General features: G+C 42.2%; 1 protein-coding gene and 1 pseudogene across 1 annotated transcript in view; one reads left to right on the top strand and one right to left on the bottom strand.

The window, feature by feature from the left end:
* Positions 1–13,157, top strand: part of Dirc2 (disrupted in renal carcinoma 2) — a 73,600-nt gene that overhangs the window by 16,063 nt on the left and 44,380 nt on the right. Inside the window, exon 2 of the mRNA XM_005344893.3 lies at positions 3,521–3,614. Coding sequence (XP_005344950.1) covers positions 3,521–3,614 — 94 coding nt within the window. The remainder of the gene's footprint in view (positions 1–3,520; positions 3,615–13,157) is intronic.
* LOC113458323 lies at positions 12,884–12,984 on the bottom strand (annotated as a pseudogene).

Genomic DNA, 13,157 nt, shown 5'->3' with positions numbered 1-13,157 from the left:
CCCCAAGTGCTGGGATTAAAGGCGTGCGCCACCACCGCCCAGCTGAGCCATTTTTTTTTTCAGACCCGTGAATTTACTTTCTATTGCAGATATTTGAAAAGATCTCTTTCACGAAAATTTCCTGACTCTCTTGTGTCATAGCCTGATGTTTAGTACCTGTTGTGGAGAATCCATGAGTCCCCATAGCTCATCAGCTGAAAGGCAACCTTCTGAAGTATCTAGATGTCATATTTAATAGAATTTTATTTTTAATTTCAATGCTGTTTGCTTTTGCAAGTATATTCTAACCATCCTCTTCATTGTGTGGTTTTTACCCTCACATACTGTAATCCCTTAAGATTCATTCATGTGTAAATTTTCTGTATTTTTTTACTGTATTTCACAGAGTCCTTTATTATCCCTCTTCCCCCAATGAGTTGATATCTCTCTGATTAAGTGGAATCAGAGAGTCCTGCCTTGTGAGGTATGTGACAGACAGAAAGCATTCTATTCAAGGCTGAGAGTCTAAGTGGTGTAGAAATTAATCTACACTTGGCAACAGTTAAACAAAAAAGCCTGCTTGTTGTTTATCTGTTTGTACAACCATGCTGTATCCATCCAAAAAATTGCTTTAATAATCACCTTTTCACAACCTCTTCATTTTTACACTTATATAAGCTATTATAGCATCATATATTTGATTAGAAGCAACGCTGCATAGAAAAGTCTTGGGCAGTAGCAATGGAAAGCAATGGAAAGCTGTGTATTTGGAGCATATGGCTCAGTCAGTGCCCCCCCCCCACTTCTTTGCTGCCTCTGTAATTACAAGCAAAATCCTTAGGAAGATAAGCCTTGGGTACAGTATAAAATATAAAACTGTTTGGTGTCTCACTGGGTGCCCAGAGTAACTTTAAGCGAGCACCATCGTGCAGTTTTAGGGTATTTATGGCCGTGTGAGTGTGTTTCATTAATTACACTCTATTTCCTGTAGCTGTACTGCCTTTTCCAAGCCTGAGTTCTGTTGGTAGAAGCAGTAATGAGCAGTATGTATGCATTGCTTGTTACCAGGAAGCACGATTCTCTGAGGCATTCCTTCTGCCAAGTTGTATTAATCATACTCAGATTATGTAAGAATGTTATAAAGTTTGCCCCATTCATACCACAAAGTATTCTCAGTGTGGCGTTTATGTGCCAGATCTGGATCTTAAATATTTTCCCTGTGATGTTTGTTCTGCATAATCATCATTTTGTTGACTTTCAGTTTTGTTCAAGCAGAGAAGAAATTGGAAAATGAAACATTTAGCCATCTACCCTCTACTAAGTATTTTGGGGGGGGAGCCACAATTTCATCAATTGTTTAGCTCTGTTTTCTCTGTGGCATAATTTCATATGTTGGATTTGGGAGACATTTGAAAGAATGTGGGGCCACCTGAACCATGGACGTGTGTGAGTCACCTGTGTGATGTGGCTGCCACAAACATTAAGGTAATCATAGTTCAGTGTGAACAAAAGAAGAGCATTCCAAGCATAGCAGCTGCAGTTCCATCAGGTGTGCCATTATGCATTCACAGTGAGCGTCTTACTGAGTTACCACGTGTGTTTCTGGTTCCCCAGTGTTCTCTTCCATTCTGTGCTGTGACAAATACCATGACCAAAAGCGTCTTAAGGGAGGAGAGGATTTATTTGGCTTACAATTCTGGGTAGCAGTTCATCCATTGTTAGAGAAGTCAGGACAGGAACTTGAAGCAGAAACTTTGGAGCCAGGTTATTTATGGCTCATTCTTGTTTCCTTATACAGCCCAGGGCCATCTGCCCAGGAAAAGGCTGGACCACAGCATGCTGGATCCTCCTGTGTCAGTTAACAATCGAGACAGTGTCCCACAGACCAGTCTATTCTGGACAGTCCCTCAAGTGACTCCAGTCTGTGTCAGGTTGACAGTTAAAACTCAGATACCTTGTTTTATATATAAGTAAATACATATGTATACATATACATACACATACACACACATATCTTAAATACTTTAGCATCTGCCACGATCACTTGCACCCAGAGCTGGGGGAGGCAGTAGTTTAAATCCAAGCAAGGTTTCTTGACTTCAGGTTGTACTGGAGCTCCATTACCATGACCAAAGACTTGGCTTCCATTGGATTGTTTTGCTCTAGTTGCCATGGCTACAGGACACCTTCCAAGAATGGAATCTTGTTGGAAGGAGGTACAAGCTGCCTTACAACAGAGGATGGGGGTTGGGGAAGTTAGACAAGTTTTCTGGAGTTCATTCTCTCCTTCTATTAGAAATTCCAGGAATTGAACTCAGATTCTCAGGCTTGCACAGCAAGGAGCTTACCTCTGGGCCATCTTACTTGCTTCTGATTTTAATTTTTAATAGATCCATTTAGTAAATATATATACTATAAATATATATTCGATATATATAGTATTAATATATGGTTATTTAATATATATTTGTCTTATTGCATGAATGTTTTGGACACATATGTATGTATGTATGTATGCATGCATGCCTGGTGCCTACAGAAAAGTATTAGAAATGAATAATGTTGGTCTTGCTCTCAGAGTCACACAAACATGGGAACAAAGTGAAAGTAACCTGGCTATGCAATTTCTATTTGTACAGAGGTGCATCAAGCACACATAACGTAGATGACCGCAGTGTCTTTTGTCTCTGACACAAGAGGGCATTTGGCTGTTCCTCACTGTGGAAGGTTCACCCTCTCAGTCCACTCTCAACGGACTGATTTGGGAAGTGGAAGGGAAAGGAAAGTCAGAGACTTGAGGGGCATGTTGACATAGGAACCGCAGCTCTCGTCCTTAAGGAATAAGAGATAGTTTATTCTGGAGCCATTGTAAGTGACCATGGCCTGGGACACAGATTTAGGTTACTCTCGATTCCAGTTTCTAACGTGGAAGCAGTTCCATGAAGTTTGTATAGTTTCACAGAACAAAGAAAGTGATGGATAGAGGCAAGTTTAAAAGGTTCACCTGAGAGCCAGGTACACCAAGATGGGAGAGCTGTTCTCTAGAGCTAGATGCTGACTGATGACATTCTTAGCTTTAGCGTTGATAGAAGCCTGTGGTCTACTAAGTCACTAGATGTTAAGAGATTTTTTATTTGTTATCACAAGGCATTAGTTCAGATGCAGAGGGTGATGAGGAATAGTTGTCCCAGAGGGCTAACTAGCCCCGGATAAAGTGATTAGCATTTGATCCTGCTAAATTTCAGTCTCTCCACAGCACTGAAGTTCAGTCTCTACAGACATGGAAACTCCTTCCAGGAGTTTTCACAGCCAGACACAGCTTCTTTTGAGCAATGTTCATTCACAGGGAGGAGGGGAGAGAAGAGAAGCAGGCCTAAGGCCAGCCATTAAACCTGTTTCTCATAGAGGGTATTGATTCCCCTGGAACTAGAGTTATTGTGTTAGAATGTAATATTAGGTTGATTATGTAAAAAAGAATCTCAGCTAATGTTGCGCTCATATAAAGGAAACAGACTTACCCGGATGTTCTCCTCCTCCCTAGGTTTGCGGGTGACCGTGCTTCTGACATCCTTTCTTGTTGTTTTGGGAACTGGTCTAAGGTGCATACCTGTATCTGACTTAACCCTTAGGAGAAGGTAAGTCCTGTGCAACATTTCTGCAATTTTAGTCTTGTTTTTACAAGTGTATAGTTTATGCTTGATTATAAGTCTCTGGTAATGTGATCTCAGAGGGTCACAGGTGTGGAAGCATTTATTCTTTTTATTCTGTGTAATAAACTTAGTTTTCTGTCAAATGGAAGATTCTGGACTAGTTGCGGAAATGAAAAAATACAAACAAGTGAATCTTCTTGTTATCTAGGAACTGTAATAACCATGAGGAAATGAAAACATAGTATTCCACAAATAAGTTTAACAGGTCACACACACGTGTGTGTATGTATACATAAAATAGAGGCAACGAGGCTGGAGACATGGCTCAAGGTTAAGAGCACTGGTTGCTTTTACAGAGGGCCCGGGTTCAGTTCCCAGCACCCACATGGCAGCAGCTCACAAGTGTCTGGAACTCCAGTTAAAGGGATCCAACAGGTATGCACATGGCGCACATATTTGCATGCAGGCAAAACATTCATACAAAGTCAAATAAATCTTTAGAATTATTTTTAAAAACAGAGGTAATGGTATAGAGAAGATATAAAGTCACCCTGCGGGATAAAGAAGTTTTAGTCATGCAGGGAGGTGGAAATGGTAGGGGAGGGAAGATCACACCAGGCAGGGAGGCTTGGATGGCTAGATCCAGGGGAGTGGCTTTGTGGGGAAGTGTGGGGAGATCTAAAAAGGGCCTGAGGTCCAAGCAGCGGTAGGTGCTGTGCGATTGTGGACTGAATTCTTTAAGATTGTGTGAGATCCAGGGCCTCTTCTGAGCCAGGAAAACACTGGAGGTTTTAAGCCGTGGTGTGGCCTGGTTTCAGGCTGCTGTATTGATATAGGGAAGCTAGAGGTCACAGGCAGAATGAGGAAACCGGCTGGGAAACGAGTCAGCCAACCAGAGGGGATGGTGGCCGGGTGCTGTGGTAGCACTGACCTGACAAAGCCGTGAAGTTCTGTGTATATTTTGGTCAGCTTGCTACTGGAAGGGCAAATGTGGGCAGGAGAGGGGCCCGGGGTAACTCCTGACTGCCAGGAGTTGTGGGGACGGGAAGGGTGCCATGCATGGGAGCAGTTGCCAGGACGAGGGCGGGTCTGAGGCATCCCGGAGTAGATGGATGGCTGTTGATGGCTAGCGGAGGTGGGTCTCAGTGACAGGGGGCCTTTCATTTAAACTTTACAGTTCAGAAATAAATGTTCAGTTTTTGGTTTTCAAAATATATTCTTTTAAGATACAAATGTTTTGTATTGTAAAAGGAAGCCAGCAAAGATCATGTGCCCTGTGGAAGGCCGTCACTTCCACCCTTCTTGAGTTGGGTTGGCATTTTGTTTGACATGATCTTAACTTTTGTAAACATTACTGGTCTGTTTGTTTTGGTTTTAAGCATCCACAGTGTTAAAATACAGCTTCAGTGTGATGTCATCAATGCACTCTGAAGATGTCAAGCAGCCTTTGGCTTTTATCCTGCTCCGGGCTCCCTATGCTGTTACATCCCCCCTCCCATCCTTCCCAGTTATGATTCCTGAAATAAAAAGTTGAGTGTGCATTTGGTCAGAAAAGTAGAACAAAAGAGAATAGAATTCATAAAGAAATGGGAATAGCTGGGCTAGAGAGATGGCTCAGCAGTTAAGAGCACTGGCTGCTCTTCCAGATGATCTGGTTCAGTTCCCAGCATTCACACGGTAGCTCACAAGTGTCTGTAACTTTGGTTCTAGCTGACCCAACACCCTCAAACAAATATACGTGCAGGCAAAACACCAAAAAGCACATAAAAAAAAAAGAAATGTGGATAAAGGTTGGATGGACAGGAAGGAGAAACAACTCCAAGATAGCGAAACTTTCTTAAGAAGATAGTATAAATAAATTTATTTTTTTAATGTTTATTTATTTATTATGCATACAGTATTCTGTGTTTATGCCTGCATGCTAAAAGAGGGCACCAGACCCCATTACAGATGGTTGCGAGCCACCATGTGGTTGCTGGGAATTGAACTCAGAACTTTGGAAGAGCAGACAATGCTCTTAACCTCTGAGCCATCTCTCCAGCCCCCGGTATAAATAAATTTAATTCTCACTTTTGTGTTCATCTGTAGAGAAAAGTTTCCCCCAGGAATACGATACTTTGTGTTCATGCAGTATTTTTAAGCAGTATTCTCAGTGCACGATACAGCTGTCAAAATGAAAATACTATAATTAGAGCCCATATTTTAGGACTGATAAATGTGCTAGATTGCTACTTTTCAGTTTATATGACATTATGCATGACAGATAATACAATATGTATTTAAACATCACTGAAACAAGAATTTGGCAATCTGTCTTCTGGGCCTATCTCATATGGAGCTTTTGAGTTCCAACTGTTAGAATAGTGCCCTGTACCCCAACTTCTTGGCTCTTGATTTCTGAGACTATAGGATATAATATATTTTCTCTGAATGTTATGGTGAAAACCTAGGAAAAAATGTCTTGCCACTTGTTAGCATCACAGATAAAAAGGGAGGCTCAAATAGTGAATTACAAAACATTTCTCCTAAGCTCTGATACCAAATATAGCAGCAACCAGAAGAAAATACAAATGTTCTGCAGCAGTGAATGGCGTTACACGATAGTGTGGGGTGCTGTGTGGCATGCTCCGTGAACAATCTAGGCTTCTTGAGAGTAGAGTTGCAGCCAGTGATTTCTGTCCTTGTTCACGGATGGACCAGTCATCCCGTAACACGTGTTGTGTTTGTTTTCTTTCCATTCAGGCTTGTTCTTGTCTGTGCAAGCAGTAAATGACTAACACGTCAGAAAGTTGAAGAGTGTGGCTCTGATAAGCATAGGTTTTTCTAGAAATAGTCTCCATTGTGAAATGCTTTGCAGCTGGCAGTTACCTTTAGAATGGCTGTGGTAAAAAAAAAAAAAAAAAAAAAAAAAAAAGGTTGTTTGCTCAAAGGCTTCTGGAAGCCACACAACTATCTAAAAAGCATTGAGGAGAAACCTAGACTCTTGCCTTCCTGCTTTAGTAAGTTCCTGTTGGATCAAAGACCTAAGCATGAAAAACAAGCCTTTAGAAAACAGTTGTTTTAAAGAAGCTGAGAGTGCGGAAGGCCAACTAAGACACAAATACTAAAAGCCACCGAAGAAAGGGATTTGACTACATAAACTTCAAAATGTCTTCATGATTAGCCACACTGTGAAACAAAGTCAAAAGAGACGCTAAAAGGTAGGAAGTACAACAAATGAGACAAATGGGCAGTTTCTTCAGTTGAAAGGAATTATTTAAGTCAACAAAGACGTGGCAGCGCAGTAGGAGATTGGTAGTGGATATGACAAGCAGTGATAGAAATGAAAATGCATATGACAAAACCGAAAGAGAGAAGCCATCATTCTGTCATGGTTAAATAAGCCGAGGTTAAAAAATAATTAGCTCCCTATCTGGCATTCCTGGTGTTGGAACAGTTTGGGACGTCCCATTTGCAGGGCATTTGGGCACTGTATCTGGTTTAAAATGTTCACGGTCTTTACTGTGTACATTTATAGAAAATTAGCTCACCTGTAAATCTGTGCCTAGTGGCATGCCCACCGTGTGTGTGTGTGTGTGTGTGTGTGTGTGTGAGTGTGTGTACACGTGTGTGCGCGCACGCGCACGTGTGCAGCTTTGCTTGTGAAAGCGGAAGATTGCACTCACCCCGTTGCCAGCCACAAAGGACCATGCAGCTGACTGTGGGACTGTTCCAGCTGTGGAAAGGGTAACAGTTTTGCAGGTGCTGATGTGGGCTGCTGTAAAAATGTGGTTCTGAGCAAAGAAGTCTGGTTTAGAAAAGTACCTGTAGTATGCTTCTACTTAGAAAACAAAGGCAAAGGTGGATATGGCAGCTTTGGCAAGGGCTGTTCCTCGAAGAAGCCATTGCTGTTGGTTGTCTGTGGGGAAGGGGCTGAGGAACTGCAGGTCTGGAGAGAAGAAACGTTTACTTCTTGTGTTATGTTCTTTCCTACTATTGGGACTAGTCTACCGCATGTGTCTATGTCTTAGGTTGCTTTCTGCTGCTGTGACAGACACAATGCCCAAAAGCAGCTTGGGGAGGAAAGGGCTTGTTTCATTTCACAGCTTCCAGTCCATTACTTAGGGAAGTCAGGGCAGGTGCTCAAGGCAGGTCCTGGAGGCCGGAGCTGAAGCAGAGGCCAAGGGGGAACACTTACTGACTTGCTCCCCATGGTTTGCTCAACCTGGTTTCATATAGCATCCAGGCATCTGCCCAGGCATGGCACCAACCCCTATAGGCAGGGACCTCCCACGTAAGTCATTAATCAAGCAAAGGTCCCACATACTTGTTTGTAGCCAATCTGATTGGAGGCATTTTATCTAAAATTGAGGTTTCTCTTCCCAAATGGCTCTAGCTTGTGTCAAGCTGACAAAACAAAATAAAAAAGCAGGGCAACAAGTGTTACCTTTCTGACTAATTAAGTAAAACTGAAGTAGTTACTAAATGTCAGTGAAAAAACAACTCTTACCTCAAAAGAATAAGAGAACATTTTCCTGAGCCAGTGAATGGCCACGGTTGGGACTGTAGATCGTGCTTACCACAAACTGTGTACAGAACAAAGAAATTCATTCTCACCCTGGGTCTCAGGTGCAGTACAGCAGCATTCTTAGCCTTTTGCTTGGTGGGAACATTTGCATTTGCCTAATGGTCACATACGGAGGACGGCAATTAAGTGGCTATTAAGGGGCCTAAAGGTGGCTGAAGGTAATTTGATTTTGAACTTTGAGGTTCTAATTAATCAGTCTTGTACAAGGGTCAGTGTAAGGGGTGGTTTTGTCCAGGACCTTTTATTCAGTTACCTGTGTTGGTCAAGCACCTTATTTTGTTCATGGGGACTATGAATAATGAGAGGGAGGTTTATGAATAAATTTTCCCAGTGTAGAAATATGAATCATTTGGTAGAAAAATGAGCAATATGAACATTTAAGCATTAAGATTCTTTTCTATAAAATGGGCAAAATTAATGTTGCCGTACATCGGTGTCTTTAAAAATAAATTCCATAAACTACCTGTTTACTAGTATTCTAGATCCATGGTCCCCACCCCAGTGCCAACAATTTTAACAATGTCTGTTAGGTAATCTCATTCCATTTAGACTTAAGAACTACATGCCTAGGTGTAGTGTACCTTCACTTCAAATTACAATCAGTTAAGTAAATTGTATCTCACTAATCTGTTCTGTGATACAATCACATAAACGCCTTTTAGGCAGATTACTGTTTAGACAGCAGGGGCTTAGCAATTAAGAGTACTGCTGCTGTTTGTGGAGTACCTGGATTCAGTTCCCACATAGCTGCTCAGAACCTTCTGTAACTCCAGTTCTCAGGGATCTGACACCCTCTCCTGACCTCCTTGGGCACCAGGCACACACACAGTACACATGCATACACACAAGCAAGCACTCATAAAACAAAAATAAATCTAAAGAGTTAGACTCTTAATAATCATAGTAGTTGCCCCATTTGATTCTTAAAGCTCTAGGGCCAATTTTAAGTTTTTCTGCATGGTGCTGGGATTTAAGACTGGCGGTAGGAATGGGGAGAAAGGTGTGAAATTAGAGCTTTGGCAATATGTCCTTTCCCCCTTTGTTATTGTGATATGTTGACCTGAGATTGTTCCCAGGCCCCCAGTATCACACAGAAATATTATTTTTTCTTGTTTAACATATCATACATATATAGGTAACTATATAAAATACAGCCAGGCATGGTGGCACACACCTTTAATCCCAGTACTCAGGAGGCAGAGACAGGCGGATCTCTGTGAGTTAGAGGACAGCCTAGTCTACAAAGCAAGTTCCAGGACAGCTATGGCTGTCACACAGAGAAACCCTGTCTCAAAACCAACCCCAAAAGTCTATAAAACACATATGTTAATAAAAGAATCATCAAGCACATCCTCAGGTCCCATCGCCCAGGTCAGAACTCTACAAAGCCAGCACAGAACTGACCACCTACTTTCCCTGCTCCCTCGCGTCGGATCACAGCATAGATGCGGGTGAGGTGTTCAGAATAGCTTGAGTTGGGTCACTAAGACTATTTCAGGGACAACAAGATGGCGGAGTAGGTAAAGGTGCTTGCTGCCACAATTGATGACGAGTTCTATCCCTGGGACCCACATGGCAGCAAGTTGTCCTCTGACGTCCACGTCCACGCCATGGCACATGTGCACACACATACACCCAATACACAAATAAATAGTGGAAAATAGATGTTTTTCTCTGACTTTTTTGGAGGGAGGATCTGAGGGATTGGGAAGGGTAGTGTAGCCCAGGCTGGCCTCCTGTTCCCTATGTAGCTGAGGATGACCTAGAACTTAATTCTCCGGACTCAACCTCCTAAGTGCACCGCCACACCTAGCTACTGTAGTTCTAGGGATTCATCCCCAGCTTGCCTGCTTGGCAAGCACTCCACACTGGATCCACATTCTGCCCCAAGAAGAAAATGCCTTTTTCTTTTTTCCTTCAAAATAAGGTTTGTCTTGAATATTTTTCTCATAATACCATTGAAACAAATAAAATTTTATTTTATCCACAGCAAAAAGCTGTGAACCAAATAGGCTAAAAGCTGTTTTGGGTAATAACAGTAAAAACCCAAGTCAGTGGGCTTGTTGAGTCATTCCAAGTAGAGTGTATCTGTTCTTGAAATTGTTGCTATTAGAAATAAAGCAGGGTTCTGACAGGCTTGAAAATTTGGGATTTCAAATGAGACAAAAGAAAGCAAAGTAAATCTTGTTTCCAAAGACTTTTTTCCTAAGCATGAAATAAGTACAGAAATCACAGAGGGCAACAACCACTTGTGATTAGGATTAGGGTGATGGGTAAGTTGATATTTTGACATCAACACCTGAATTTTATGCTTCAAAATTAATCATAAAATGCAAAATGGGAGAGTGTATATTGGAAATGCTTTAGATAGCCTGTAAATTAATAAGCTTGGTCCTAGTTTGGTCATGATAAACACTGACCAAAGCCAGCGTAGGGAAGGAAAGGCTTTCTTCTTTCAAATCCCTCACTGGGAGAAACCAGAGTGTGGGTTTGAGGCAGAAACTGAAGCAGAGACCAGGGAGGAACAGTGCTTCCTGCTTGGCTGGCTTGTTCACAGCCTATGAGTTTAGACCACCTGCCCAGGGATGGCATCACCACCGGTGGGTGAGCCGTCCTGCATCAACTAACCATCAAGAAAATGTCCCACAGACATGCCCACAGGTCACTTGATGGAAGCAATTCTTCAATTGAGATTTCCTTTTCCCTGGTGTGCAAGTTGACAATAAAATTAACCATCACAGTGTTTAAAACAAAAATTTCAAGGGTTTAAAGAGAGGAAAAGGCAGGAGAAAATGATGTAATAATATTATAATCTCAAAAATCAAAGAAAAATGGGAAAAATATTTATGAAAATGGAAATAGTAGCCATACTTAATAAATGTTGATTTCCATATTCTGTCATTTAAATTCATAATTCAGTCATATTTACTTAACAGCCTTTGTTTGTATTAATAATGTATAGGCTGGTCTCTCTAACAAAGAGACTAAAAATATACTTTGGTAAAATTTTAGTTTTCTTCCAGATATTAGTATTATGAGGTGTTTCAGATGCAGTTTGAAAGGTAGTGAGCTACTTAAGAGAAATGGCAGTTCCAGCATCCCCTCAGATGATCACCCTGGCTGTGTGACTAGGGCTGGCCCCTGAAGAGAGTATCACAGCATATTTAGATGACTAAAGGCTGTATGCATTATTTCTACTCTCCCTCTCATTGGTACAGGCTTACCTTGGGGTCAGGCATACCCATCTGCAGAAGAGGGTAAAGCATAGCTCAGCTGCCAGATATTCAGTTAAAACTTGAGGTTGCTACAACAGAAGAGAGAAAGGAGACTGTCGTCAGTTATCAAACACACTCTCTACTTCCCATGCAGATAGTCCCATGCGTGTCATCAGACACAGCCTCCACTTCCCATGCAGGTCTCACGCATGCCATCAAACACACTCTCCACTTCCCATGCAGAAGGTCCCATGTATGTCATCAAACACACTCTCCACTTCCCATGCAGAAGGTCTCACGCATGCCATCAAGCACACTCTCCACTTCCCATGTAGAAGGTTCCGTGCAAGTCATCAAACACACTCTCCACTTCCCATGCAGAAGGTCCCATGCATATCATCAAGCACACTCTCCACTTCCCATGCAGAAGGTCCCGTGCATGTCATCAAACACACTCTCCACTTCCCATGCAGATAGTCCCATGCATATCATCAAACACACTCTCCACTTCCCATGCAGAAGGTCCCATGCATGTCATCAAGCACACTCTCCACTTCCCATGCAGAAGGTCCTATGCATGTCATCAAACACACTCTCCATTTCCCATGTAGAAGGTCCCATGCATGTCATCAAGCACACTCTCCACTTCCCATGTAGAAGGTCCCGTGCATGTCATCAAAGCACTCCCATATTCAAAGTCTTGTCCAGTGACTGTCCTGTTAAACCCCACAGTCTGGTTGGTTTTGTAACTCCCTTGATTGTTCTGTGGACTTCCGGCCTCGACCTTTGGAAGACTGTTTTTATCCATTATCCTCAGTGGCTGTGTTGTTTGAACTCTGCATCCCTCTTGGGGTGACACAACTTTCTCAGTTGACTTTCTACAAGGAGCAGATTTGGGGACCCAGAGGTTGCTTTAGGCTGCTTTTTGAGCAATCTTAACGTTTTGTGGGATCTTCACAGTTCACCCCTCAAGCATTTCCTGGTCTCCAGGCCTGTTTATGTCAAGAGGTTTCCATGTGAGAGCAGCCATGCCAAGAGATTTTTACTCCTAGTGTGGTTTTTACACCCCTTGAATCTCCTCTTGCCTTTTACTGCCCATCCCTTTTTTCAGATTTATTTTTCTGGTTTTTAATTATGTGTTATGTGTGTGTCTACCTGTGGGTGTGTACAAGTGTGTGAAGGTGCCCATGGAGGCCAGAAGCCTTGGTTCTCCCTGGAGTTGAAGTTACAGGTGGTTGTGAGCTGCCCAGTGTGGGTGCTGGGAACTGAACACTTGGGTTTGCTGCAGCAAGAGCAATATACACTCTTAACTTCTGAGCCATCTCTCCAGCTCCTACTCCCCCAATTTGATGAGTATATTTTTTTCCAATTTTTTATTATTGTTTTTATATGTATTTTTTGTTTTTATTGTGCTACACAGTTGGCTTCCCTCCTTCCCTTCCCTCTCCTCTTCCCTCTCCCATGACCCCCACAAAAATATGGAATAGTTCACGAATTTGAATGTTATCCTTGTGCAGGGACCAATCTGATCTCTGTATTGTTTCAGTTTTAGTATCTGTGCTCCAGGAATCATTAAGTTAAGGTTGCAGGCCCTGAGTGGGGAAGAAACTCCAGCAGGCCTTTGTACCTTACATTAGTGCCTGTGCACCAGCTAGCTCATTCCTGACTGTATTACTCCCAGGTGACATCCTGAAATCAGTGTGTCTGTTTGGTTTACCACAGTGATAAAAAAAAAAAAAAAAAAAA

Source organism: Microtus ochrogaster, chromosome 2 (genome assembly GCF_000317375.1).
Source record: "Microtus ochrogaster isolate Prairie Vole_2 chromosome 2, MicOch1.0, whole genome shotgun sequence".
NCBI lineage: Eukaryota > Metazoa > Chordata > Mammalia > Rodentia > Cricetidae > Microtus > Microtus ochrogaster.
Note: the sequence above shows the minus strand (reverse complement) of the source record. Positions and strands in the feature narration are given on the sequence as shown.